This window comes from Pongo pygmaeus, chromosome 23 (assembly GCF_028885625.2).
Source record: "Pongo pygmaeus isolate AG05252 chromosome 23, NHGRI_mPonPyg2-v2.0_pri, whole genome shotgun sequence".
Classification (NCBI taxonomy): domain Eukaryota; kingdom Metazoa; phylum Chordata; class Mammalia; order Primates; family Hominidae; genus Pongo; species Pongo pygmaeus.
The window spans coordinates 61404637-61431774 of NC_085931.1; the positions used below are offsets into that span (position 1 = coordinate 61404637).

At 56.9% G+C, this 27138-nt stretch overlaps 1 protein-coding gene across 2 annotated transcripts; it reads right to left on the bottom strand.

Annotated features, from left to right (window-relative positions):
• Positions 1–43: 43 nt before the first annotated feature.
• TUBGCP6 (tubulin gamma complex component 6) lies at positions 44–27135 on the bottom strand. 2 transcript variants are annotated; one of them, XM_054470126.2, is made up of 25 exons: positions 25681–27135; positions 22157–22320; positions 15285–15495; positions 11837–12010; positions 10419–10540; positions 9508–9586; positions 9237–9346; positions 8747–8838; positions 8510–8649; positions 8260–8409; positions 6975–7056; positions 6796–6884; positions 6605–6720; positions 4650–4788; positions 4224–4298; positions 2663–4043; positions 2369–2427; positions 1980–2130; positions 1624–1792; positions 1410–1551; positions 1046–1240; positions 835–967; positions 543–756; positions 272–471; positions 44–181 (listed from the first exon to the last, which is right to left on the bottom strand). In XM_054470126.2, the coding sequence occupies exons 1-25, from the start codon at positions 26419–26421 to the stop codon at positions 90–92; spliced, it is 5220 nt and encodes a 1739-aa protein (XP_054326101.2). In that variant the 5' UTR covers positions 26422–27135; the 3' UTR covers positions 44–89. The 2 variants fall into 2 exon arrangements, 1 of the variants encoding a protein (XP_054326101.2); XR_008496802.2 differs by lacking the exons at positions 44–181; positions 272–471 and having other exon boundaries at positions 619–756; positions 1053–1240.
• Positions 27136–27138: the final 3 nt, after the last annotated feature.

Consider the following 27138-nt stretch of genomic DNA (forward strand, 5'->3'; position numbering starts at 1 on the left):
TGGTCATTCTTCCCCCACCCTGCCCAGGAGAGAGAGATACAGACAGGGTCCAAGGACACTTTATTGTGCATGTCCCCCGAAGAGCAGCCTCAGGCGTCCTGGTAGTAGTTGTTGAAGTTAATGCGCAGCAGAAAGTCCTCCAGGTGGGGCTGGTAGCCCCGGTTCACCAGCTTGGTCACCACTGGGGACCAGCGAGCAGCTCAGGCTTTTGCCCATGGTATGAGCCCCGCCGTGGCCCCCCCGCAGCCCTCCCAGCCAGGGTGGGCCTCACCTTTGAAGAGAAAGTGGGAGTAGTACTTGAAGGTGTTGTAGGACTGCTGCATGAGTGCAAAGTTGGGGTGCTCTGCACCCCGCGGGCCCCCAGCGGGCCCCCAGGCCTGGGAGATGAGCTGGCTGCGGAACTTGAGTACCAGGCTGAAGATGCTGTGGATGATGTTCATGACAGGCGCCGCCTTCTCCGTGAGCAGGCCCCTGGGGGGAAGCAGTACTGCTGGGTGGGCTGAGCTGTGACCACAGGGACGCAGCCGCTGCCCAGGCCTCACCTGAAGACGGCCTTGTGCAGGTACTCTGCATGCGCACGCTGGATCTCCTCCAGGTCACCCACGGTGGCCAGCCTGGCCCTGAACTCGCACCAGGTGACGTGCAGGATCTGGTTGGCGATGTAGCCCTGGATGACCTTCACGAAGTGCTGCATCTCGTGCTTGAACAGCTGCAGCTGGCGGAACTGCACGGAGCTGGCCATGTGGCTCAGCAGGGCTGGCAGAGGGCAGAGGGCAGAGGTGAGCACAGCCTCAAGTCAGGGGTACGGGGCGCCGGGCTCCGGCGGGGCCTCACCTGTGCGCTTGAGGTGGAAGCAGACGTCCTTGAGCGCCCACATCATGAGCTTCAGCTGCAGCAGGAAGGAGAAGACGCCGCTGTACTTGCTCAGGCAGCCCTCGGTGATGACAATGTTGAGGGGCCAGTCCACCTGCCGGGAGGTGTGGCTCAGCAGGCATCCCACAGGCAGGCCCCTGTCCCATCCTCCGTGACCAGGGCTGCTGCTGACCTTGTACCTGAGCTCTAGGCAGCTCAGCACATCCGGGGCGTTGGGGGCAAACACCTCGGGCAGGTACTTGAGAGCGAGAGAGAGGTTGGAGGCGTGCGCGGTGTCCCCATGCAGGCTGCACTGCAGGGCCTTGCTCAGCACAGAGTTCAGCACCAGCGGGTTGAGCAGCTCTCCGGGCGTTTGCCCAGCTCCAAGCTGGGCAGAAAAGGGACCAGCATCCCCAGGAGTCCCAAGCACATGCCTGGCACTCACTGGCACTCCATGGGGCTGTGCCAGAGCAGCAGGGGGCTGTGGGCCTGCAGCCAGTCTCCCCTTTCCCACGGCATCCCCTCTACCACTGGCCCACTCTGTGTCTGGAGGTCACCTTCTCAAAGAGCAGGTCGCTGAGGGACTGGGCGAACTCGCCATCCTCCATCAGCAGGAAGTGCCGCAGTGCCTCGTAGTGCGCCTCCAGGTGCAGCTCCACGAAGAAGTAGTCGACAGCGGCCTTGTTCACCAAGGAGATGCTGGCAGGAGGGAGCTGGAGTCAGGGCAGGCCAGGACGGGATGGGTGGGCAGACTGGGGCAGGGGCACTCACTGGGCAGCCAATGGTGCCGTGATGGAGCGCTTCATGAGCACGGGCAGCGTCAGCAACTCGCTCAGCTGCACGGCAGTCTCATCAGTGGCAGACTGGACCTGGGTGTCCACGGGGAAGGCGAAGGCCCGGGGAAGCACAGGGCGCAAAAGGTGGGCGATGGGTGGCTCGGCTGCGGGAGATGGAGCACACACGTGCCGGGAACTGGCCGGCCCAGGGCTCCGCCCCCGCCCACAGGAGATGGAGCATGTGCTGGGAACCCGCCTGCCCAGGGCTCCGCCCCCACCCACAGGAGATGGAGCATGTGCTGGGGACCGGCCAGCCCACGGCTCCCTGCCAGCAGCAGCTGCTGCACTCACACATGGACTCGTAACTGTCCGGGTACCGCTCCAAATGGTACTGCCCTGCCAGGCCTGCCAGGTAGGCCTGCTCCCTGCCCTGGGCCTCCGCCGCCCCTGCCTCCTCCTCCTCCTCACCAGGTCCTGGGCTGCTGTGGGCAGCTGTGTCTTCCTAACAAAACACCAGCCTCAGAACCATCTCCCCACCGCACGCTGCCCCCACAACCAGCTTGTGCCAAAAAAAGGAAAATCGCATGTGGGACCCTCCCTGCCTGCTGTGGGACCCACCCGCGTGGTAACCTAGAGGGATGGAGCCCTCCCTGCCTGCTGTGGGACCCACCCGCGTGATAACCTAGAGGGATGGAGCCCTCCCTGCCTGCTGTGGGACCCCCAGGCTGCATCCACCTAACCTGTGAGTTCAGAGGCCAACTTGGAGAGAGGTCTTCAGTGTCCCCGCTCCTCCCAGGGCCTGTGTGGACACAAGTGGACATGAGGGCATCAGGGCCGAGTGCCTGTGGAGGGGACACAGCAGAGCTGGCCCTGACTCAAGCAGCCCCTCCCATGTCCCCCACAGCAGCCCAGGTCCTGGCTGACAAGGAGGCCTGAGGGGAACTTCACATGCCACCAACCCCACTGCCCGCCTACCTCCCAGGCTCTGTGGGTCCCACAGTCCCACTCCTGACCACCAGCCACCCTACTCTGACCTAGTTCTTCAGAGACACTGTCTCCCGGGGTGTTGGGCCACGATGGCTGGGTGGGAGCCACGTCCGACACGTTCTCCCCCACGCTGATGCTCTCCTCCCCGCAGCCCAAGCTGGGGGAGGACAGAGATGGCCCCACTTCTACAGGCAGCCGTGGCCCACAGTCCAGCACAGTGCTCTGTGCTCCCAGGCTGAGTGCTGACTGGGACGTGTGGCCAGCGGGGCTCTGTTGGGGCCTGGGTGTGTTGGGCTCAGCTTCTGGTGAGAGCTCCCCCAGCATCACGTGGGGCGGAGGGATGGGTGCATGGGTGTTCCACCGTGGCCGGGTGGGAGCCACGTCCGACACAGGCTCCCCCAAGCTGATGCTGGCGTTGGACACATGTCCGTGGATGTTCCACCGTGACCGGGTGGGAGCCACGTCCGACACGTTCTCCCCAAACCTGATGCTGGTGTCAGACACATGTCCGTGGATGTTCCACCGTGGCCGGGTGGGAGCCACGTCCGACACATTCTCCCCGACCCTGATGCTGGCGTTGGACACATGTCCATGGATGTTCCACCGTGGCCTAGTGGGAGCCACATCTGACACAGACTCCCCCAAGCTGATGCTGGCGTCAGACACGTGCCCATGCGTGTTCCACCGTGGCCGGGTGGGAGCCACATCTGACATGTTCTCCCCGACCCTGATGCTGGCATCAGACACGTGCCCGTGGGTGTTCCACCGTGGCCGGGTGGGAGCTATTTTAGAAGCGTAGTCCCCTGTGGGAAGACCACCCCCTGACTCCTGCCCACAGAGCTGCTCTGTGGGCTGGCTGCTCCCCTCCTCCAGAGCAGCACGCCTGGGTGGGTATGAAGGGGGCAGAGTCTCCCGCAAGGTGGAGCCACAGGCATCCAGCTTCCCACAGCTGTCCTCCCACAGCTGTAGCCCTGAGCTGCCCAAGCTGCACTCTGCAGCCTGCAGGGGCCCTGGTGCAGGTGAGGTGGCCACAGCTGGCCTCAGGACAGTACTAAAGTCGTACTCCTGTGGCCTGGAGGGCTGAGTGCTGGCTACTGCGGGTGCCTCCCCAGGAGCTGAGGGGGGCAGGTCCAAGTTAATGGTCTGCAGCGCCACCTCCAGGAGAGGGACCATGCCAGTCTGCATGGATGGCTCAGCCCCTGGGCCCACAGGTAGGAAGTCTCCAATGCTGAGGCTGTCAGAGAAGGGTCTGGCCTCCTCCGCCTGCTGCAGCCCCGTGCCACCAGCCCCCACTGCTAGAGGCTTAAGGGGCTGTGGGGTCAGCAGGCCTGGCCTGTTCCGGCCATCCCAGGCAGCCGAGTGTTGCTCCGCAGACCCAGAATCACAGCCTTGGCCTCCCTCTGGGTGCTCAGGGCCAGGAGATGTGACCTGAAACACAGGTGACATCAGACCCAGTCTGGTCTCAGGCTCCCCCAGTCCTCGAACTGTCCCCCAAGTTCAGCTCTGCAGCCATGACCACCACCAGGTGCCCAGGGCTATGGGAAAACCACTAGGCCTGGCACCCCCAGCTCAGAGCTAGAGCACCCTGGGTTCCGCTCCGCCGCTTACCTGGGGGTGCACGCTTAACAGGACATCTGGCGGCTCCTGGGGCTGGTGAGCCTCAGACACTGCTTTCAGCATCTCCTGAAATTCAAGCCAGAGGGGTGACCGGCAGAGCCGGAGGCAAGCACGGCCCTACCCCACACAAAGCCACAGCCCCTACCGCCCATGGCAGCCATGTGCACTGAACCAGACAAGGCTTGTGCTGGGCTCCACTGGGACCCTGGGCCTGCAGAAAGTACTCCAAAACCACGAGCTCCTCACCACCTGTATCTGTGCAATTTGGTGGCACACGGGGAGAGAGACAGTGCTCTGCCGCAAACATGAGAGCCACCAGCCCTCTCCTAGAAGAACATGTAGGTCTGTGTGCAGTCTCGGGGTTCCCAGACCCCCAAAGCCCAGGGGAAGAGCTACGATCTGAAACCGCAGAGATACCTGAATGTGTTTCTCATCTTCTAAGAGAAAACGAAGCCGTGCACTCTCCAGTCGGTGCCTCTGGATTCTCCACAGCGCCTTCTGCTCCCGACGAGCTGCCTCTGCAGAGAGCTTGCTGTAGTGGTCGACCAGAGCCTGCCTGAAGCCACACACCAGAGAGGACACGGCCACAAGAGTCACCCCACCCCATCTACCCGGCGCCCCTCAGGCCAGGATGGTTCTCCATAACAGAGGCCCCAGTGGGCCCCTGCCCCCATCTCCCCCTACCAGGGGCTCATAGCTCTGGGCCCTCACAGCACCTGCAGGGCAGCACCAGGCAGGCCCTTCTACCTGCCAGGCTGGGAGACCCTGGTGAGTCAGCGTCCAGCCAGGGCTCAGCAACATCTGCTGGACGAATACCAGAATGCGATCCTGAGTGGCCTGAAGCAAGGGGTGAGCAGGAGGCCGAGGGCCCCAGGCCCCTAAGAAGTTAGGCCTCTTCCCCTTCTACAGGTACAAACCTGAGAACTGAAGACTAATGCAAAAAAGCACATGAAGCAAAACCAACACAAACACTTTATTTGCTGAATTCAAAGCCTGCCTCACTGATCGTGCCCCATGATTTTGAGCTTCTCACCAGCAGGCAACTGGGCTCAAACCTGGACTGGCCAGCTCTAATTTGGCTGCCACAGGCCAGAGACGTAGTGTCTAGGCCTGGTTTTCTCCATGTGTTAACAGGACAGTATCGACTGACATACATGCACGAACACGTACACATGCATAAATGCACACACGGACATGCGTGCACACAGGCATGCGAACCCCTCCACACACATCCCTCGCTGGCTCCATAAACAGATCTAAGGTTTGGACCTACAGCATCGCGTGGGGCTGAGCAGGAAGCGGCCAGCCCCTCCTGTGAGGGGCTCTCTCCAAAACCCCGAACAGCCCCTTGAAGGATCCAGCACTACTCAGCCTGGGACAACCTGATGACAGCACAGGACAGGCCGATGACGGCACAGGGAGACAGACTCAGATGCTGTGCTAGACAAACCCTGGACAGGCCGATGACAGCACAGGGAGACAGACTCAGATGCTGTGCTGGACAAACCCTGGGACAGGCCGATGACGGCAGAGGGAGACAGACTCAGATGCTGTGCTGGACAAACCCTGGGACAGGCCGATGACGGCAGAGGGAGACAGACTCAGATGCTGTGCTGGACAAACCCTGGGACAGGCCGATGACGGCAGAGGGAGACAGACTCAGATGCTGTGCTGGACAAACCCTGGGACAGGCCAGTGATGGCACTGGGAGACAGACTCAGATATTGTGCTGGACAAATGCCCTGTCTCAGCTGAGCATGGTGGCTTGCACCTGTAATCCCAGCACTTTGGGAGGCCGAGGCAGATGGATCACCTGAGGTCAGGAGTTTGAGACCAGCCTGGCCAACATGGTGAAACCCCATCTCTACTAAAGATACAAAAAATTAGCTGGATGTGGTGGCGGATGCCTGTAATCACAGCTACTCAGGAGGCTGAGGCAGGAGAATTGCTTGAACCTGGGAGGCGGAGGTTACAGTGAGCCAAGACTGTGCCACTGCACTCCATCCTGGGTGACAGAGCAAGACTCCGTTTAAAAAAAAAAAAAACGCCCTGTCTCTGTCTGACCAATAACAGACTTAAAAATAAATAAGGGGGGATGTTTAGAAAGAGAGACAGGACCCCAAACAGTACGCAGGCCTTGCCTGAACCCTAATCCATACAAACCACCCACAAGACAACACGCAGAACAGCTAAGGACACCTGGATACAGCAGAATGCCCACAGCCACTCTGGGTTCAGCATATTGGTCTTTCTACCTTAATGTATGTTTGAAGGTTTTCAAAACAAACAGTAAAATCATCAGTAATATTAAGCCAGAGCTACGGGGCCCCTGCCACACTTCACCCCTGGGCCTGGAGCCCGGGCTGCCCTACCTCGCCTTCCTCTCCAGCTCCTCCTCCAGGGACTTCAGCCTTCTCTCCCTGTCTCGGAGCTCACGGGCGTAGCTGAAGTCATCATCCAGCTCCTCCTGCCTGGCCGCCTGGCGTCGCTATAAAACACACAGAGCCTGTCCTGTGAAATCAGGACTGACAGGCCTGACCCCGCAGGGACAGGTCCTACCCACCTCCTGGTCCTTCACAAACTGTTCTTTCAGCCTCTGAAACTGCTCACGCTTCCGGGCGTCCAAGGCCATCCGTTCTGACATCTGCCGGTCTACATTGGGACAGTAAGGGGCGCACTGTCACAAGGAGGCCCCAGTAAGGCCCTCCAGAACTGCAGAAGGGAGGACTTGGGGCCACTTACCACTCAGTGCACTCAGGACCCTGGATGCTGCTTCCCGGGCATGAGCGATTAATTCTTGTTTTGCAATTTCCATACGTAACTCCTGAGAAAGACAACTGGTAATCAAAGCATCCTGGCCGGGCGCAGTGGCTCATGCCTGTAATCCTGGCACTTTGGGAGGCCGAGGTGGGTAGATCACATGAGCTTAGGAGTTAGAGACCAGCCTGGACAACATAGCAAAACCTCATCTCTACTAAAAATACAAAAATTAGCCAGGTGTAGTGGCAGGTGCCTGTAGTATCAACTACTTGGTGGGGGTCAGGGGAGCTCAGGCAGGAGGATCCCTTGAGCCTGGGAGGTGGAGGCTGCAGTGAGCCATGTTCCAGCCACTGCACTCCAGCCTCCTGGCCAACACAATGAGACCCTGTCTCAAAGAAGAAAAAAAGCAACCTAATCCTCTGACCCCTCACCTAGGATGCCCAGGACACCTGTGGACTCAGGGCCAGCACGGGAGACACATGGTCCAAGGGTTCGAGGAAGGACCAGGTGATGGCAGGACACCAACCCCCCGCCACCCCTCCCCCACCTCCCAGGCTCTCAGCAGTGGCAAGGCTGGCTCCAGGCCACGGACAGGAGCTGACCGGCTCTCACAGAGAAATCTGGGGCTGAGGACCCCAGGCTGTGTGTGCCCACCCTGGAAGAAAACCAAGAGGCCTCAGAGAGGGGGCTTCCCTGCTCAGCCTCTTAGGCCTGCCCCTGCCCAAGTATCCCTGCTGCCCACCAGGCACCAGGCCAGAAAGGGTGTTCCTGGGAATGGCACTGACTGTACCACTAAGCCCCTCCCAGAGGACACAGGAGAGGCGTGGCCCGTCCCTGACACACTGTCCCTTCCCAGCAGGAGGGGGGCTTGCAAAGGGCAAAGGCCATCTGAGTGCAGGACCATAGGCCCTACCGCCCTAGAGTGCAGCCAGGACTGTCTGTCCACAGCCGGCGGGCCCGGGGAGGCCCCAGCGGAGTTTCCCACGCCAGCAAAGCCTGGGCTTCAGGCTGAGCCACCCAGACCCAGGAGGAGAAGACAGAGCCCCTGCCTGGCATCTGGCTCCAGGACATTCATCTCAGCTCCCCCTTGGCACCCACCCTTCATCTCAAATCCCCCTTGGCACCCACCCAGGCCACTGCCAGGACAGAAAATGCCAGAAGGGAGGCCCCCATCTTGCACAGCCCTCATGTCCGCCCCACCAACCTGAGACCCCAGGAAGCAGAGGCAGGGGCAAAGAAAGCCCCCGAGACCCGTGGTGCCACGCACCTTCTCCTCCTTGCTGACAGAGCTGTGGCGGGCCACCCTCTCCATGCGCCCAACGTAGACGGCACAGTCCTTCTCAATCTCCTTCAACTCCTCAAGGGAGAAAATCACCGAGATCCGGGGGACGGGGACGTCGGACCAACAGAGGTAATGCTGCCAAAGGGGACGCAAGCACAGCCACCAGCACTCAGCCCCAGCCTCAGCCCCAGGGAAGACTGGCCCCTCTCTTCCCCACGCATGAGCCCCTCCTCACCCGGGGGCAGCAGAGCTTCAGCAGGTTAATGGTCTTCCCGCAGACGTATATGTCGTGGGCAATGTGCTTCAGAAACACGGGAACACAGTCCTCCACCTCTTTGGAGATGAGCACATAGCCATGTGTCCAGTACAACTTATCTAAGGTAGGGTGAACACCAGGGTGGCTGGCATGGCCATGGCCCTGAACCCAGGCCCACAGGCACGGACCCCTGCCCCGCAACCAGCTGCCACCTACCTCGGAAGCTGAGGTACTCGTGGTTCACCTGAATCATGAACTCGCCATAAGCGTCTCTGAACACCCCGCTGTACACCCAGTCATGAATGAACCTGCAGTGGGGGAGCAGCAGGGGTAGGTGTGGTCAGCGGAGGTGGGTGGGGCCAGCAGTGAGGGGCGGGGGTGGGGGCGTGGCTGTCAGTGAGGGGCGGGGTGGGGGCGTGGCTGTCAGTGAGGGGCAAGGTGGGGGCGTGGCTGTGAGAGGTGGGGTGGGGTGTGGCCATCCATGAGGGGCGGGATGGAGTGGGGGCAGGGTGGGGGGTGTGGAGTGGGGTTCGGGTGGGGGGGTTGGGGGCTCCTGCCCAGTCCACCTATCCTGCCCTCCCCTTCCTGTGTGATCCCCACATTCAGCAGGTGTCTGACAAGGGACTGCTCTCAAATGTCTGCCTGGTGGGAGTGCACGCCCGCCGCGCCTGCCCAGCCCACTGTGCCTGCCCAGCCCACTGCCCACCGGGTGTAGGGCTCGCAGCTGGTCTTCAGCAGGGACAGCAGCACAGGGTAGTGCTCGTTGCTGCAGTTGTGCAGCGCCTCCTGGTAGAGGTAGGACAGCAGCTTCACGCCCTGCAGACCGCAAAGGGGACGGGGCGGGGGGCAGCTCAGTGCACCCAGCGCTGGGAATGAGGCGCAACCCTGCCGGCAGCAGCCCTCCAGGGACACGCTCAGCCGCCCCCCTTTCCTGGAGCCCGCCAGGCTGACACACTTGGCAGGGACGCAGAACTCACGGTGGGAAACGCGGCCCTGGGGCCTCCTCCACAGGTGCCCGGGAGCACAGCGCCAACGCCACAGAGCTCGGCCAGGTACCTAGACCCAGAGGCAGGATCAGACCACGTGACCGGGCTCAGGGTCCCCAGGCCTGGATCAGATTGTGAGCAAAATCTACATATCTTCATGCTCCGTGGAGCAACTGACTTTAGATGCAGGCTTTAAAAACCATATGCACCCCAACGACCCAGAAATGGGCTCCCTGCAGGACTCGTGCGCAGCCCTGTGCCCCTGCACGGTCCACACACACCCCACTGAAGTAGCCACACCCAACAGGCCCTCCCTCCCTCCCAGGCTCTGGCCAACACACGAATCACCCTGATCCTCCCGCTTCCAGGGGCTGCACCTGAGAGCCCCTCCCATCCACACAGTGGTACCAAGCATCTGCCACAACTTGCACCCTTCACAGCCCAGCTCCCCTGCCCTGCAGTGTCTCAGCCCTTGGGTCTCCTTGGCACTGCCACACTCTGCTCCTCTGCCTGGAAGGTTGCCTCTCCTACCACTCCCAACGCCCAACCCCTCACTCTTCTTTCTCTGACAGCACTTGCCAATAGCCTCCAAGCCTGGTTGCTCACTAACCAGCTTGTGTGTACCAGACGCCACATCCCCAGGGACCCTGTGTGCCAATTAGGCAGGAGCCACCGGGCCTGGAGGGCCTGGATGGGACCAGCTGTTGTGGGCCCATGGCAGACACACCCGCTCAGCACCCGGCACCTGGTGAACTCGGCCGGCCAAGGGGCCATCCAGTCGCCTGCTGAGGGCTGTTCTCACAGGCCCTCCTTGCCAGGGAGCAGGGCAAACCCTCCAACACCCAGCAAGCCCCACACTGCTCCCGCAAAGTCCCCTGCTCAGCTGCCATGCTGAGGCTCACCTGAGCTGCCGGCCAAGTTTCTTGAAGAGAAAACCAATGGTGAGGAGGCTCAGGGTTGGCGGAGTGGAAAGGACACAGGCCCGGTAATACTGCAGGTACCTCCTCAGGCCACTGGTGAAGGCCTGTGGGCAAAGAGGCTGGGAGGAAGGCGGCTAGGCACATGGACACAGCTGTGCCGGGGGCCTGAGGGGCACCAGTGCTGGGCACAGTGCTTTGTTTCCTGCCTCAGCTCTGGGCTCCATTTCCAAGCAGTGGGCCTCTGTGAGCCACGTCCCGCCACCGGGCCAGGTGGAAATGCAGCCCATCCACAAGAAGCCAGAAGCTGTGGCCCGCCACCAACCCTTCCTCTCATCTGAGACCAGCTGCCCCAGGGGCGCCCACCACCAACCCTTCCTCTCATCTGAGACCAGCTGCCCCAGGGGCGTGGCAAAGGGGCTGGGGGGGTGATGGGGGAAATGGCGGCCGTGCTCTGTGCACAGACACTAGTGCTGTGAGGGCTGCAGCTGTCTCAGTGGCACCAGCATCCTGGGCAATGCCACAGCAGCAGGCCCTGCAGGTCACACTAAGACAGGGGCACCCTGGACCAATCTCAGTCCACCCACCCCAGGAGCCGCCTGGCTATGCCTGCCAGATGAGCAAGAACCACAGTCCAGCCCTTCTCAGTGTCCCCTGCTCTGACCCCTTCTCCACCATCTCTAGCTCTCAAGTCCCCCAGGGCTGAGTCTCTGACTAGAAGCTCTCCCCGCCCCATGCAGCTCCCACCATGCCCATCTCCACAGCCTGTCTAAAACCTAAATCTCACATCACCCCACCCGACAGTCCCTGCTGCAGCAGCAACAGTCAAAAGAGGCCGCGCCGCCTGGCTCCTCCAGGGCTCTCTGCCCACCTTCCCCAACACCCTCCTCTCAATCCCCCAAATGCCCCATCATCTGCCTGCCTATTCTCTCCCACTCAAGGTGCAGCCCCGGTCCCATGGGCCTCTTCCCAGCACATGAGCCAACTTCAAGACTCACCAAACAGCAGCTTCCAGAGCCAGACTTGGCTCAGAAATCCCAGCAATCTAAATTCACCCAACAGGAGGGCCCTGCCCTGTCAGTCATCCGCAATGTGCCGGGCCCACTGGGGAGCAGGCAGTAAGAGCCCCACTCACACCTTTCCTGCCCTGTGCACTCCTAATGCTGGCTGCACCTGTCTCCCACACACCCCAGGGACCACACACATCTGCCCCAGGTTTCTAGTGAGGTAAAACATCCTCACTGACCCATCCCTCAAGAGCCACTATCAGGTTTCAGATGTTAGCAAGGAAAGAAAAGGTTTAGACTCTCTGGTCCTGCAGAAGAACCTCTGAGATTCTCTTTTCCAGGTCATGTGCACCGTTCTCACAAAGGTGTGTGACAACCATGAGGTGAAGGCCATACCTGGAACACGAGGCCCTTGCTGTACAAAGAGTCCAGGACGGGCTGCAGAGAGAAGTGACTCAGGCGCGTGTAGCAGGTCCCATACTCGGCCACTTCCGAGAGCAGGCTGCTGATGCTCTCGGGAGACGCTCCTGACACGTGGACGCCCCGCTTCACCACAAAGGCCTGGGCCGGCTGCACAGGGGCATAGAACACCGGTCACAGAGGCCAGGCACCCAGACCCCCAGTAAGGTGCCCTCCACCCTTGCACCCAACCCCACACCACCTAGAGTGCCCCGAGGACCCAAAAGCAAATGCCCAGAAGGCATACCTAGAACTCCTACACCAAGGGACCAAACCGAGGCACAAATCCTCACTGACCACACTGAAAAATACATGTTTAAAATGCCAAGTGTAGAAAAGGGTAGAAAAAAACAGAACACCTTCCACAGGATGCAAGTACACAGACAGCCTCCTGGGGCAGAAGCTATAAAACATGATGGCCGTGAGACCTGCTCATTCGACTCTTCGGGATGAATTAGAGGAAATGATGGAAGATGCACAAAGACTCGCCACGGCACATTCTCCGCAATATGTTTATAACCAGAGTGGAGACCCCCAATAGAGGGCTCATGACAACCAAAACGAATGGGGTGTAGCAGAAGCCAGCAGGGAGGTTACAGCTGCAAATATCCACGTTAGGAAGGAAAAGAGATATCCCACATTACAAAGGAACAAGATACCAAACCACAACAGCACTGTGTAACCCTAAACACAACAGCACCGTGTAACCCTAAAGAGAGACTTTAAAAAGAGCTGTTAGGCCAAGCACAGTGGCTCACACCTATAATCCCAGAACTTTGGGAGGCTGAGGCAGGAAGATCACTTGAGCCCAGAAGTCTGAGACCAGCCTGGGCAACATAGCAAGACCCCCATCTCTAAAAAATTTTTAAAAGTTAGGCCAGGCATGGTGGCTCAACGCCTGTAATCCCAGCACTTCAGGAGGCCGAGGCGGGTGGATCACTTCAGGTCAGGAGTTCATGACGAGCCTGGCCGACATGGCAAAGCCCCGTCTCTACTAAAAATACAAAAATTAGCCAGGCGTGGTGGTGTGCACCTGTAGTCCCAGCTACGCAGGAGGCTGAGGCAGGAGAATTGCTTAAACCCAGGAGGAAGAGGTTGCAGTAAGCTGAGATCACGCCATTGCACTCCAGCCTGGGCAACAGAGCGAGACTCTATCTCAAAACAAACAAACAAACAAACAAAAACCCAGTTAATCCCAAAACTAGCAGAAGGAAACAAATAATAATTAGAGCAGAAATAAATACAGAGTAGGCCCAGCACAGTGGCTCACACCTGTAACACCAACAATTTGGGAGGCCAAGGTGGGTGCAATCACTTGAGGTCAGGAGTTCGAGACCAGCCTGGTCAACATGCTGAAACCCCATCTCCACTAAAAATACAAAAATTAGCCAGGCATGGTAGTCCACGCCTGTAATCCCAGCTACTTGGGAGGCTGAGGCAGGAGAATCACTTGAACCCAGGAGGCGGAGGCTGCAGTGAACCGAGATTGCACCACTGCACTCCAGCCTGGGCGACACAGTGAGAATCCACCTCAAAAAGAAAAAAAAAATACAAAATAGAAAAACAATAGAGAGAACCAAACAAAAAGTTGGCTCTTTGAAAAGATCAACAAAATTGACAAGTCTTAGCTAGAATAATTAAGAAAAAAGATGACTAGGGCTGGGCGCGGTGGCTCACACCTGTAATCCTAGCACTTTGGGAGGCCGAAGCAGGTGGATCACAAGGTCAGGAGATAAGAGACCATCCTGGCTAACACGGTGAAACCCCGTCTCTACTAAAAATACAAAAAATTAGCCGGGCACAGTGGCGGGCGCCTGTAGTCCCAGCTACTCGGGAGGCTGAGGCAGGAGAATGCCGTGAACCCAGGAGGCGGAACTTGGAGTGAGCCGAGATCGCGCCACTGCACTCCAGCCTGGGCGACATCTCAAAAAAGAAAAAAAAAAAAAAAAGATGACTATGAAAACAAGAGAAAAAAATCAAGTTACTAAAATCAGAAATGAAAAGTAGGGGCCGGGTGTGGTGGCTCACACCTGCAATCCCAGGACTTTGGGAGGCTGAGGCAGGCAGATCACTTGAGCCTGGGAGTTCAAGACCAGCCTGGGCAACACGGCAAGACCCCATCTCTTCAAGCATTTTAAAAATTAGCTGGGTGGGCCGGGCGTGGTGGCTCACGCCTGTAATCCTAGCACTTTGGGAGGCTGAGGTGGGCGGATCACTTTAGGTCAGGAGTCAGAGACCAGCCTGAGCAACATGGTGAAACCCCGTCTCCACTAAAAATACAAAAATTAGCCAGCCATAGTGACATGCACCTGTAATCCCAGCTACTCGGGAGGCTGAGGCAGGAGAATTGCTTGAACCTGCGAGGCGGAGTTTGCAGTGAGCCGAGACCGTGTTGTTACACTCCAGACTGAGCAACAGAGCGAGACTCTGTCTCAAAAAAAAAAAAAAAAAGAAAGAAAAAGAAAAAAAAATGAGCTGAGTTTGGTGGTACGTGCCTGTAGTCCCAGCTACATGGGAGGCTAAGGTGGGAGGATTGAGATTCAGCCCAGGAGATTGAGGCTACTGTGAGCTGTGATGGTGCCACTGCACTCCAGCCTGGACAAAAGTGAGAGATCCTGTCTCAAAAAAAAAAAAAAAAAAGAGTCAGGGTTGGTTCCACACAGTAAGGCTATCCCCAAGACAGACAAGATGAGCTGTGAGCATGGTGTTGAGAACAGGCGCCCTCAGTGCCGGCAGCAGCTGGAGCTTGCTGGTGAGCACTTTTCTGGGGCAGTCACTGGCTGTGCTTCTAGTCCATTCTGAAGTCTAAGAATGGCCACCATAAAAGAACATTTAAGACAAAGGAAGGGGATAAGCACTTAAATGAAAAAGCTGCAGAGCAAGACTTCATTTTTCTGAATACATCCATTTACTTCTTCAGTGTCCAGCAAGAGGGCTGGCTAAACTGCAGCTGGTGCCAGAACCAGCAAGTCCCAGCCCCATCCCGCATGACACCATGTCCAGTGAGAAGAGCAGCGCAGGCCCCAATCTCGGGACGCTCTGGGCAGGCAGGTGCTCCTCCCAAGCGGTGGGAAGGCTCGGAAGGCGCCTGGCACTTCTCCAGGACAGAAATGGAAATGGGGGGAGAAACATTTTCTATCGCTTTGTCGACAGCAATAAACATGTTATTTCTCTGCAGTTTTCTAAAAGGACATGCATAAATTAACACTTTCCAGAACCAAAATGGGATGACTCTGGCTGTCATCACTGGTGGTCCTCGGAGCTGGCCTTCCCTGCCACTCCCCACTCCCTGCACTGAGGCTTGTTCTGCCCCATAAAGGGCTGGGCAGTGCGTGGTGGAGGGCAGGCCAGCCCACCACTGTGGCCGAGAGTGAGCAGTTCTCACCTGGCAGAGGGAAAACGTGGCAGACACGACCCCAATTAAGACGTTCAGCACATCTTTCACCAGCTCGCACTCCTTCACCAGCATGGGCTGCGGGGCCTGTAGGACGCCCCCGGCAAGCAGCTGGAGCTCCCCTTGGCGGAGCCTGCAGAACTTGTCGAAAGCGTCCCTTCCCGCCTCCGTCAGGTGAGGCCCCTCTCTGTGGCCAGGGGGGCTGTGAGGCAGCAGAACAGAGGCCATGAGCACCAGGGTGCTTTCTCTCGGGAATGGGCACGAACAGAAGAATGGAAGTGATTCAAAATAAACTCTAAGAAACAGCCAGGTACGAATGTCAGCTCACCACCCAGCCTTTTGTGGATGCTGCTGCTGTGAATACCAGCACAATCGAATCTATCGGGACAACTCATGTGGAAAAGTGTTCCAGGGCACCTGCCTGGGGTCCTGGGCATGGCCGGGGGTATCTGACCGGCCCAGTCCTGGAAGAGCACCCCAGGCCATGCCAGTGGCCCTTAAGATGGTGACTCACTCATAAAGTATTCTTCTGTTAGAAACAAAACAAGATTTGTACACCCATATACACAACAGCATCCACACCCAGGTCCACGACAGCATCACCCACACCCCCATCCATGGCAGCATCAGCCACACCCCTGTCCACAGGAACATCATCCACAACCCTATCCACTGCAGCATCACCCACACCCGCGTCCATGGCAGCACCCACACCCCAGTCCATGGCAGCATCTACACCCCCATCCACGGCAGCATCATCCACACCCGTCCACGGCAGCATCATCCACACCCAGGTCCACGGCAGCATCACCCACACCCCCCGTCCACGGCAGCATCACCCACACCCCCCGTCCACGGCAGCATCATCCACACACACCCCCCCCATCCACGGCAGCATCAGCCACACCCCTATCCACCACAGCATCATCCACACCTGCGTCCATGGCAGCATCCACACCCCTATTCACGGCAGCATCATCCACACCCCCATCCATGGCAGCATCATCCACACCCCCGTCCATGGCAGCATCATCCACACCCCTGCCCACAGCAGCATCCACACCCAGGTCCATGGCAGCATCCACACCCAGGTCCACGGCAGCATCACCCACATCCATCCATGGCAGCATCATCCACACCCCTGTCCACAGCAGCATCCACACCCACAGCAGCATCATCCACACCCAGGTCCACGGCAGCATCACCCACATCCATCCATGGCAGCATCATCCACACCCCTGTCCACAGCATCCACACCCAGGTCTACGGCAGCATCACCCACACCCGCCCCCGTCCACGGCAGCATCACCCACACCCCACCATCCACGGCAGCATCACCCACAACCCCATCCACGGCAGCATCAGCCACACCCCTGTCCACGGGAACATCACAACCCTATCCACTACAGCATCATCCACACCTGCGTCCATGGCAGCATCCACACCCCAGTCCATGGCAGCATCTACACCCCTATTCATGGCAGCATCATCCACACCCCAGTCCACGGCAGCACCATCCACAACCCCTGTCCACAGCAGCATCATCCACACCCCGTCCACAGCAGCACCATCCACACCCCGTCCACGGCAGCATCCACACCCAGGTCCACGGCAGCATCCACACCCAGGTCCACGGAAACATCCACACGCCTGTCCACGGCAGCATCCACACCCCCGTCCACAGCAACATCATCCACAACAGCCAGGGGGAGAGGGGCCTGAGCATCCGACAGAGGAGGATAAATACAGGCAGTCCATGCAGATCCCTGCCCATCATTCAGCCTTAAAAAGGAAGGCAGCTCAGACACGTGCTCCAGAAGGCACAGCACTCAAGGACGCCACGTAGAGTGCAATGAGCCATCACAAACACTACCTCCACAGGGAGCACTCAAGGACACCAAGTGGAGTAAAATGAGCCATCACAAAACACTGTGCAACTCCACTTACATGAGGCCCCTACAGGGGCCAAAATCCTAGAGACGGAAAGTGGAGGCCAGGCGCGGTGGCTCACGCCTATAATCCCAACACTTTGGGAGGCCAAGAACGGCAGATCATGAGGTCAGGAGTTCAAGACCAGCCTGGCCAACATGGTGAAACCCTGAGTCTACTAAAAACACAAAAATTAGCTGGGCGTGGTGGCATGGACCTATAATCCCAGCTGCTCGGGAGGCTAAGGCAGGAGAATGGCTTGAACCCGGGAGGTGGAGATTGCAGTGAGCCAAGATCGTGCCACTGCACTCCAGCCTGAGCAACAGAGCAAGACTCCATCTCAGAAAAAAAAAAAAAGCGGAGTGAATGGGGAGCTGTTTAATGGGTTCAGAGTTTCCTGCAGATTTGCTGTGCAGCAGTGAAAATACACACAGCATTACAAAGCTGTACAACTGGTTAAGACGGTAAAAACACTATATAAATTTTACTACCCCACCTCAGAAAAACCATTAAGAGATAGATACAGAAAAAAAATTCACAATTTTTTTTTTTTGAGATGGAGTCTCGCTCTGTCACCCAGGCCGAAGTGCAGTGGCACGATCTCAGCTCATTGCAACCTCTGCCTCCTGGGTTCACACAACTCTCCTGCCTCAGCCTCCCGAGCAGCTAGGACTACAGGCACGTGCCTGGTCTCGATCTCCTGACCTCGTGATCCGCCCACCTCAGCCTCCCAAAGTGCTGGGATTACAGGCGTGAGCCACTGCACCTGGCCAAGGTCACAGATTTTTAAGACAAAAACAAGCAAGGTGGGCTGATACTGGCAGCCCTGGGCACGTGCAACTCTGAGGAATTTGCCTTCTGCTGGTGCCGAGGCTGTGAAACCACATGTACTGGCGCTGAACACACTCACACCCCCGTCCTCCCTGCAAAAACAATCAGCTCCAAGAAACACACTTTTACTGGCCACCTCTGCTATGTAGAGTGTGGGCTGGAGGGGGCAGGAGGAAGAAGACCAGCCCTGAGGTGTCCAGTCAGCAGGTGGGGCCGCTCTGGACCCCAGACGCCTGCCCAGGCTCCCTCAGGATGAGATAAGCATGAGAAACACACAGCCTCTCAGAGCCTCTGTCTGCCCCCTGCATTTCTTCCTGCAGATAGCCTCAGCAGGGGTGCAGGCTGTGGGCACAATCCTGCTTCCCCCTGCAGCCACTTCCACCCTATCTCCTCCAGGACTGGACCCCAGCACTGCCATGGCTGCACACCCCTCTTGGTGACTCAGAGCTGAGAAAAAAAGCCCACAGCGGAAACACAAAGACACAGCGCAGCATCCTGCAGGCTATGGAGTGAACACCCACCCCGCCACAGGTCCCCAGGGAGAACACAGCCCAAAATGTAGCAAAATGCTTCCCCCAGATGGGTGGCACATGCAGAGAAAGAGACCATTCCAGGGTCTGAAAGGCCTCCCTCCGCCTTAACCCAGCCCTTGCAGCTCAGCAGCAGAGAGGGCCGTGAGCAGTCAGACAATGCTGGCTCTCAGGGTGGGCTACAGTAGGGGAGAGTGGCCCCCGTGGGGTCCTGGGACCTGTGGGACAGCAGGGTTGATGTCTTGGAGAGTGGAGAGGGCTCCATTTCTGGCTGGGCGGCAGTTTCTCTAGCCACCTGCTGGTCAGAGCTCATCACAGCAGGAAACTAGCAGGTGGCTGGGATTTAAAATGAAACAAGACCAAACGATTTGCCAAAGGAACTTGAACCACAGCATCAGGCTGACCCGACTGCAGTGTCAGGGGCCGTGGGATCAGGGAGTAGAGGGGCCCAGGGGATGTAAACTCAGGTCCAGCCACTGTGTGGCCCTGTGCAGGTCAGCCGCTGGACACTGAGATGACCACAGCACTTTCACTCTGCAGGGCCCTGGGCAGAGAAGGTCCCTACAGGAGCTGCCCAGGCTGTGCTCAGCACACTGCCAGGCACACAGCAGCACCTCCCTGTAGGAACCACCGCTGGGCCCCCGCCGGGCCCCCACCGTGCCAGAGCTCCGCAGTCTCCAGCGTATTCAGAACAGGGTGATGAGGAGAGTGAGTGACCATGTCTCCTAATCAGCAACCCGAAAAAATGAACCTAGAAAAGGGGGAGCTAATAAATGAAATGCAGCCAGCAAGGTGGCTCACGCCTGTAATCCCAGCACTTTGGGAGGCTGAGGCAAGTGGATCACATGAGGTCAGGAGTTCAAGACCAGCCTGACCAAGAAAAAAAAGAACCTAGAAAAGGGGGAGCCAATAAATGAAATGCAGCCAGCAAGGTGGCTCACGTCTGTAATCCCAGCACTTTGGGAGGCTGAGGCAAGTGGATCACATGAGGTCAGGAGTTCAAGACCAGCCTGACCAACATGGTGTATGGTGAAACCCCATCTCTACTAAAAATACAAAAATTAACCATGCATGGTGGTGCACCCCTGTAATCCCAGCTACTCAGGAGGCTGAGGCAGGGAGAACTGCTTGAACCCAGGAGGCGCAGGTTGCAGTGAGCCATGACCACACCACTGCATTCCAGCCTGGGTGTCAGAGTGAGACTTCATCTCAAAACAAACAAAAAAAAGGCTGGGTGCAGTGGTTCATGCCTGTAATCCCAGCACTTTGGGAGGCCAAGGCGGGCGGATCACCTGAGGTTGGGAGTTCAAGACCAGCCTGACCAACATGGAGAAACACCATCTCTACTGAAAATACAAAATTAGCCAGGCATGGTGGCACATGCCTGTAATCCCACTGTAATCCCAGCTACTCGGGAGGCTGAGGCAGGAGAATCGCTTGAACCCAGGAGGCAGAGGTTGCAGTGAGCCAAGATCGCGCCATTGCACTCCAGCCTGGGCAACAAGTGCAAAGAAAGAAAAAGAAAAGAGAGAGAGAGAGACAGACAGACAGACAGACAGACTTACGAGGGAGAGTTTGGGGGACCTAGTTTGTTTAGGATGAAGGGAGTTGCCTAATTATGGTGAGCTAAAGAATGTTCCAGGTGAAGGGAACCTGGTGTTAGAAGGTTCTGAGTTTTTACAAAAATTAGCTGGGCATGGTGGCAGATGCCTGTAATCCCAGCTACTCAGGAGGCTGAGACAGGGAGAATTACTTGAACCCGGGAGGCGGAGGTTGCAGCGAGCTGGAGATGGTGCCACCGCACTCCAACCTGGGCAACAGAACGAGACTCCGCCTCAATAAATAAATAAATACCAAAAAAAGAGAAAAAAATACTATTAGCAGACATGTACAGAATAAAGTAATAACTTGTAGGGCCAGTTTTTCTTTTTTGAGACGGAGTCTTGCTCAGTCACCTCGGCTGGAGTGCAGTGGCGCGATATCCGCTCACTGCAAGCTCCACCTCCCGGGTTCACGCCATTCTCCTGCCTCAGCCTCCCCAGTAGCTGCGACCACAGGCGCCCGCCACCACGCCTGGCTAATTTTTTGTATTTTTAGTAGAGATGGGGTTTCACTGTGTTAGCCAGGATGGTCTCGATCTCCTGACCTCGTGATCCACCCGCCTCAGCCTCCCAAAGGCCAGTTTTTAAACATGTGAGGGACTGGCAGAGAGCAGGACCATGAGATTTGCTTTGACTGATGCACCAGCAGGAAGTGACACGGCAGGAAGGCCCTGGCAGTCAGGATAAGGCCACCACCACTGTGCTGGGAAGCAGGGAGATAGCCATCCCTGCGGGAATCTTCATGATGTCAGGAAAGCTCACCTGCCCGGGGGCACATGCTCCTGTCCAGGCTGCAAGAGCCCAGCCACTGCATCCCAGAGCACTCAGCTCCTGGCCAGCCCTGACTCTTTCACCCAACACTCCCCTAACTGATACCCCCAGGATCACCAGTGGACTGGATGTGAACGGGGCATTCCATGGCCAAACATTTGGGGAAATGTGTGTTTTTTTGTTTGTTTGTTTTTTTGAGACAGTCTCACTCTGTCGCCCAGGCTGGAGTGCAGTAGTGCAATCTCGGCTCACTGCAAACTCCACCTCCCGGGTTCAAGCGATGCTTGTGCCTCAATCTCCTGAGTAGTTGGGATTACAAGCGTGCGCCACCACACCCGGCTAATTTTTGTATTTTTAGTAGAGATGGGGTTTCACCATGTTGGCCAGGCCAGTCTCAAAATCCTGACTTCAAGTGATCTGCCCGCCTCGGCTTCCCAAAGTGCTGGGATTACAGGTGTGAGCCACCACGCCCGGCCGAAATGCATATTCTCTACCTGGGTTCTGGGAGTTATGAAAAGATACCACCACGTTAAAAACTCTGAGAGGTGCTGAGTGCAGAGGCCTCTGGACCCAGGTGAGCCAGGAAGTGAGTGGCTACCGCATCCAGAGAGCAAGCTGCTGGCACCAGTCAGGAAAAAGCTGCTGCAGCTGGAGCTTCTCATCGCCCAGACTGCCCCTCCCAACTCCTCCAGACACGGACGGAAAAGGCTCCATGTTCATCAGCACCCCAATTCCTCTAGACACAGATGGAAAAGGCTCCTTCATCAGCACCCCGTGCCCAGTGAGCATTTCTTCCTCACACTAACCACACAGCCTGCCAGGCAGCTCTCTTGCTCTTAAGGACATAACTTAGCTGCCCCGACTGCTCTGCCTGGCAGGTGTGATCTGGTTACTGGCACAGGGAGGTGCGCTCTGCCCGACAGGTGTGATCTGGTTACTGGCACGGGGAGGTGAGCTCTGCCCAGCAGGTGTGATCTGGTTACTGGATGGGGAGGTGAGGCCTCCTTAAAGGCTGTTAGTGCTTCCCTCTCTGCATCTCTCTTAACTCCCAGGACTCAGTCAATTTTGGACACTAGCTTAGTTACTAACCCATCACAACTGCCTGGACCCCTGAGTACACAACGCCTCCCACACACCCCACCCAAGGCCACGCTCATCAGGGGTAGGGGCACTGCATGCCAAGGCAAAGAAGGGCACACACCAGCCGACTCGCTCCCAGCACCTCCGCTTGCTGGCCTCATAGGTGAGTGCGGCTTCCCACAGGTCCACGTCTGGGGTCACGCTGGGCTCAGACTGGGAATCAGGAGTCAAGTTGGACGCTGACTGGAATCCTTCGTCTTCCCACTGATCCACACTCGGTGGGACCTGGAGACACAGGGAAGGGCAAACCGCCACTTATTCCTGTGTCCACATTTCATCCAAGGGCGATGAGAATTCCAGGAACTTTATCCACCTAGTTCCATTGACTTGTTAGAGGCAAAGACCTAGCAAAATGTTTCTTCTGTTTTTCTCAAGCGCATGTGTACCATACAATGTTTCCCACCAATGAGCCATTTAAAGAATTAAACAAAATAATTCGTCAAGGCTGCCAATTTCCAATTCTATGTAACACATAAGCCTCAGTGGAACTTACAGTGAAACTTTTTGAGATGCCTCAGACCTGGAAATTCCAATGTAGGGAACCCAGAATAAAAAAATCACATTCAACATTAAAAAACTACTGTACACCGGGGCCAGGCGCGGTGGCTCACGCCTGTAATCCCAGCACTACGGGAGGCTGAGGCGGGTGGATCACCTGAGGTCAGGAGTTCGAGACCATCCTGGCCAGCAAGGTGAAACTCCGTCTCTACTAAAAATATAAAAATCAGTCAGGCGCGGTGGTGGGCACCTGTGGTCCCAGCTACTCAGGAGGCTGAGGCAGGAGAATTGCTTGAACCTGGGAAGCGGAGGTTGCAGTGAGCCGAGACTGCGCCACCACACTCCAGCCTGGCCGACAGAGCAAGACTGTGGGCGGCAAGCCACCCAGGTGCCAAGGCAAGAGACCGAGGGCACCAGCTGTTCTAGTATAATAAAGAAAATATATAGAACAAGAATAGTTATACTATAGGTCATAAATATGATTATATGTGAACATTATTAATCATTAGTTTGTAGCAATTACTCCTTATTCCAATATTATAATAATCTTCGCTCTACAATTATAACTTACGAGAAACCAGGCCATAAAGAGGTAGGAGCTGAAGGGACACGGTGAGAAGTGACCAGAAGAGCGTGAGCCTTCTGTTATGCCCAGACAGGGCCACTAGAGGGCTCCTTGGTCTAGTGGTAATAGCAGCACCCGGGAAGACGCCCGTTACCTAGCGGACCTTGGTCTAGCGGTAGCGTCAGTGCCTAGGAAAAGCACCCACTACTTAGCAGACCGGGAAAGGGAGTCTCCCTTTCCCTGGGGGAGTTAGAGAAGACGCTGCTCCACCACCTCTTGTGGAGGGCCTGACATCAGTCAGGCCTGCCCGCAGTTATCCAGAGGCCTAAACGTCTCCCTGTGATGCTGTGCTTCAGCGGTCACGCTCCTGGTCCGCTTTCATGTTCCATCCTGTACACCTGGCTCTGCCTTCTAGATAGCAGTAGCAAATTAGTGAAAGTACTAAAAGTCTCTGAAATGCAAAAATAATGGCGTAAGCTGTCTCCTCTTTCTCCGCCTCGGCTGCCAAACAGGGAAGGGCTCCCCTGTCCAGTGGACACGTGACCCACGTGACCTTACCTATCATTGGCGATGACTCACACTCCTTACCCTGCCCCTTTTGCCTTGTATCGAATAAATAACAGCGCAGCCTGGCATTTGGGGCCACTACCGGTCTCCGCGTCTTGGTGGTAGTGGTCCCCCGGGCCCTCCTGTTTTTTCTTTTATCTCTGTCTTGTGTCTTTATTTCTACCATCTCTCGTCTCCGCACACGGGGAGAAAAACCCACAGACCCTGTAGGGCTGGTCCCTACACAAGACTCCATCTCAAAAAAAAAAAAGAAAAATCAGGCCGGGCTGACGCCTGTAATCCCAGCACTTTGGGAGGCCAAGGCGGGCAGATCACGAGGTCAGGAGATCGAGACCATCCTGGCTACCACGGTGAAACCCCGTCTCTACTGAAAATATAAAAAATTCGCAAGGCGTGGTGGCAGGTGCTTGTAGTCCCAGCTACTCGGGAGGCTGAGGCGGGAGAATGGCGTGAACCTGGGAGGCAGAGCTTGCAGTGAGCCAAGATTGTGCCACCGCACTCCAGCCTAGGCGACAGAGCGAGACTGTGTCAAAAAAAAAAAAAAAAAAACCAAATCAAAAAAAAAAAAATACAAACACATAAAATACAAAAATTAGCTGCGTGTGGTGACACACGCCTGTAGTCCCAGATACTTAGGAGGCTGAGGCAGGAGAATGGCTTGAACCCAGGGGATGGAGGTTGCAGTGAGCCGAGACGACACCACTGCACTCCAGCCTGGGCGACAGAGCAAGACTTGTCTCAAAAACAAAAAACAAAACAAAACTGCTGTACACCAAGACATTTGCTGTAGCGTTATGTATGTTTCTAAATCACCTAGCTATTGCATAAGAATAGAACGACTAGTAACAATGTATCCTTTTGGCAACACTGATAAAGCAATAAAATACAAAACTCAAATGAGGAGCTACATAGTACCATGGGAAAGCCTCAGGCGACAGACAGCAAAAGCATATCCAATTGCACGAATTACAGAACATGAACACTTTTGCCACACGTGGCTACTGAGCACTTGAAATGTGGCTTATGGGGCTGAGGAACTGAATTTTTTATCTTGTTTTAATTAACTTCAATTTAAATGGCAGCTCTAGAAGGCAGAGGTGGCTTAACGACATGCCCCGTTAGGTAAAGATGAAAAGCAGCATGTTGCTTTGGCCGGCAGGTGGGCAGCACTGTCGCTGCAGAGGAGGGTGGCCGCCAGTAAGCCCACTCCAGCAGCCCCACCTCAGGACAATGCAGCCACCAGACTATCCCCCCTTTTACCATGATAAAAGGAAGGTCACTGGGCCAGCCACAGTGGCTCATGCCTGTAATCCCAGCACTTTGGGAGGCCGAGACGGGTGGATCATTTGAGGTCAGGAGTTCAAGACCAGCCTGGCCAACATGGTGAAACCCCGCCTCTACTAAAAATACAAAAATTAGTTGGGCATGGTGGCTCACGCCTGTAATCCCAGCACTTTAGGAGGCCGAGGCAGGCGGATCAAGAGGTCAGGAGTTCAAGACCAGCCTAGTCAGCATGGTGAAACCCCGTCTCTACTAAAAATACAAAAATTAGCTGGGTGTGGTGGCGTGCACCTGAATCCCAGCTACTCGGGAGGCTGAGGTAGGAGAATCACTTGACCCCCGGGAGGCGGATGTTACAGTAAGCTGAGATCGCGCCACCGCACTCCAGCCTGGGCAACAGAGCAAGACTCCATCTCAAAAAAAAAAAAAAAAAATTAAGCCGGGCGTGGTGGCAGGTGCCTGTAATTTCAGCTACTTGGGAGGCTGAGGGTACGAGAATTGCTTGAGCCCAGAAAGTCGAGGTTGCGGTGAGCCAAGATCGCGCCACTGCACTCCAGCCTGGGTGACAGAGTGAGACCCTGCCTCAAAAAAAAAAAAAAGAAGAAGAAGAAAGGTCACAGAAAGCATTTTCCAAACCCCGAGAGAGATGAAAGACGAAAAACCAAACATTCTACCTTGATGGCCAGCCCAGAGAGGTCCGCATTGTCTGGCACGGGGGGCAGGCCCAGTCGGACGTCCATGTCATAAGTGCGGCTGTGCACAAGGGCTCCGAAGAGCGAGACCCGGGTGTCTCTCTCGAACCTGTCACCACAAGGGTCACCAAATGAGAAGAGCCCGGCGGTGGGCAGGCCAGTGCCTGGAGGAGCCTCCATAACCTGAAGTGTTTCCTGGATCATGCTGTGACACAAACACTCTTCTCTGGAGATCAGAGACTGAACGTCCATCTCAAACACACTCAGGTCGTCGCAATCATAGCCGCTGTACGGAACGTTTCTCCCCACATGCTTGTTGTTAAGGAAGTAGTCTCGTTTTCTCGGCAGAACTTGAGGGGGACCACTCCCTGCCAGCTGAACCAGGAGGTCCAAAACAGACCCCACCTCCAAAAGCGGACAGCAAGGGGCTGCTTCAAGCTCCTCCACAAGCTCCTCCAAACGGTCGGCCTTGGGGCCCAGGCCACCCACTCTCAAGTCAAAGGACAACATGAGGATCTTGTTTCTCGCTGGTAGTTTTGACATGTCAGGCTGCAGCTGTTGAGTCTCATCTTGAAAAAGATTTGTGAAAAGAGCGTTGTAGGCCACCTTCTTGAGGCTCCGCTTTGCCCTCTTCCGGTTCACACTGCGCTGGCCCAGGTGAGTCTTGGCAGCCGGCAGGAGGGCCTCACACAGGTCGTCGAACAGCTGCGTGATGCTGGCCATGCCCCTTCTCAGCTCCGGGCCCCCGGCGTGTGGGAAAACACCTCACCCGGACTTCACTCACGCTCCGGAAGACAGGGAGTGAGAGAGGGTCTGAAGAGGCTGAATGACAGGCGGCCTCTCCAACGCCGAAGCTCAGAACTGGTATTTTTAAAGGTCTTGCGGTTGCTCTACTCAGAGTAAACACGCCCTGCCCTGCCCAGCCCAAGCACGCTGCCCAGCGCCCGGCAGCCCACCAGAAGCCAGCTCGGCGTTTCTCCTATTCAGTAGCCCTCAACCTTTAGGGAGTCACAGAACCGCGGCAAACCCGAAGAACGAAACGCGCGCCCGCGCAGTACAGTGGACGAACTCGGCTTTGCACCCGTTCTTCGGGCCCCACGAGAGAAGACGGCCAGGAGAGGGTGCCACTCCGAGGCTCGTGGGAAGCGGAGAGTCTGGGGGCGCAGCCAGGCAGGTCCCGGGTTCTAGCCTGCACGTCCACCCGTTCTCCAGGCCTCACCCGTGGAAAGTGCCCACAGCTCCCGCTCCCGCCGCCTCCGTCGCGTCACAGCCGCGCCAGTGTGAAGAGCGCTAGGGCGGGCGCGCCGGAAATGCGTCACGGGAACGCCGGCAGCGCGTGAAGGTGGTGAGGCCCGGGCCGCGGCGTACTTCCGGCCTGAGTCCGGCACCGCGGGTGAGAGATCGAGGCCGAGCGTGCTCAGTAAAGGAGGCAGAGCCAGG

What these genes read in the sequence shown, in the direction of transcription:
- TUBGCP6 (XM_054470126.2), bottom strand. Translation starts at nt 26,421, where the DNA reads ATGGCCAGCATCACGCAGCTGTTCGACGACCTGTGTGAGGCCCTCCTG. An exon ending in AAACTTGGCCGGCAGCTCAG is followed by an intron (nt 9,587 to 10,418) that starts GTGAGCCTCAGC and finishes CTCTGGGTCTAG; the next exon opens with GTACCTGGCCGAGCTCTGTG. An exon ending in AGTTTGTGAAGGACCAGGAG is followed by an intron (nt 6,721 to 6,795) that starts GTGGGTAGGACC and finishes TGTGTTTTATAG; the next exon opens with CGACGCCAGGCGGCCAGGCA.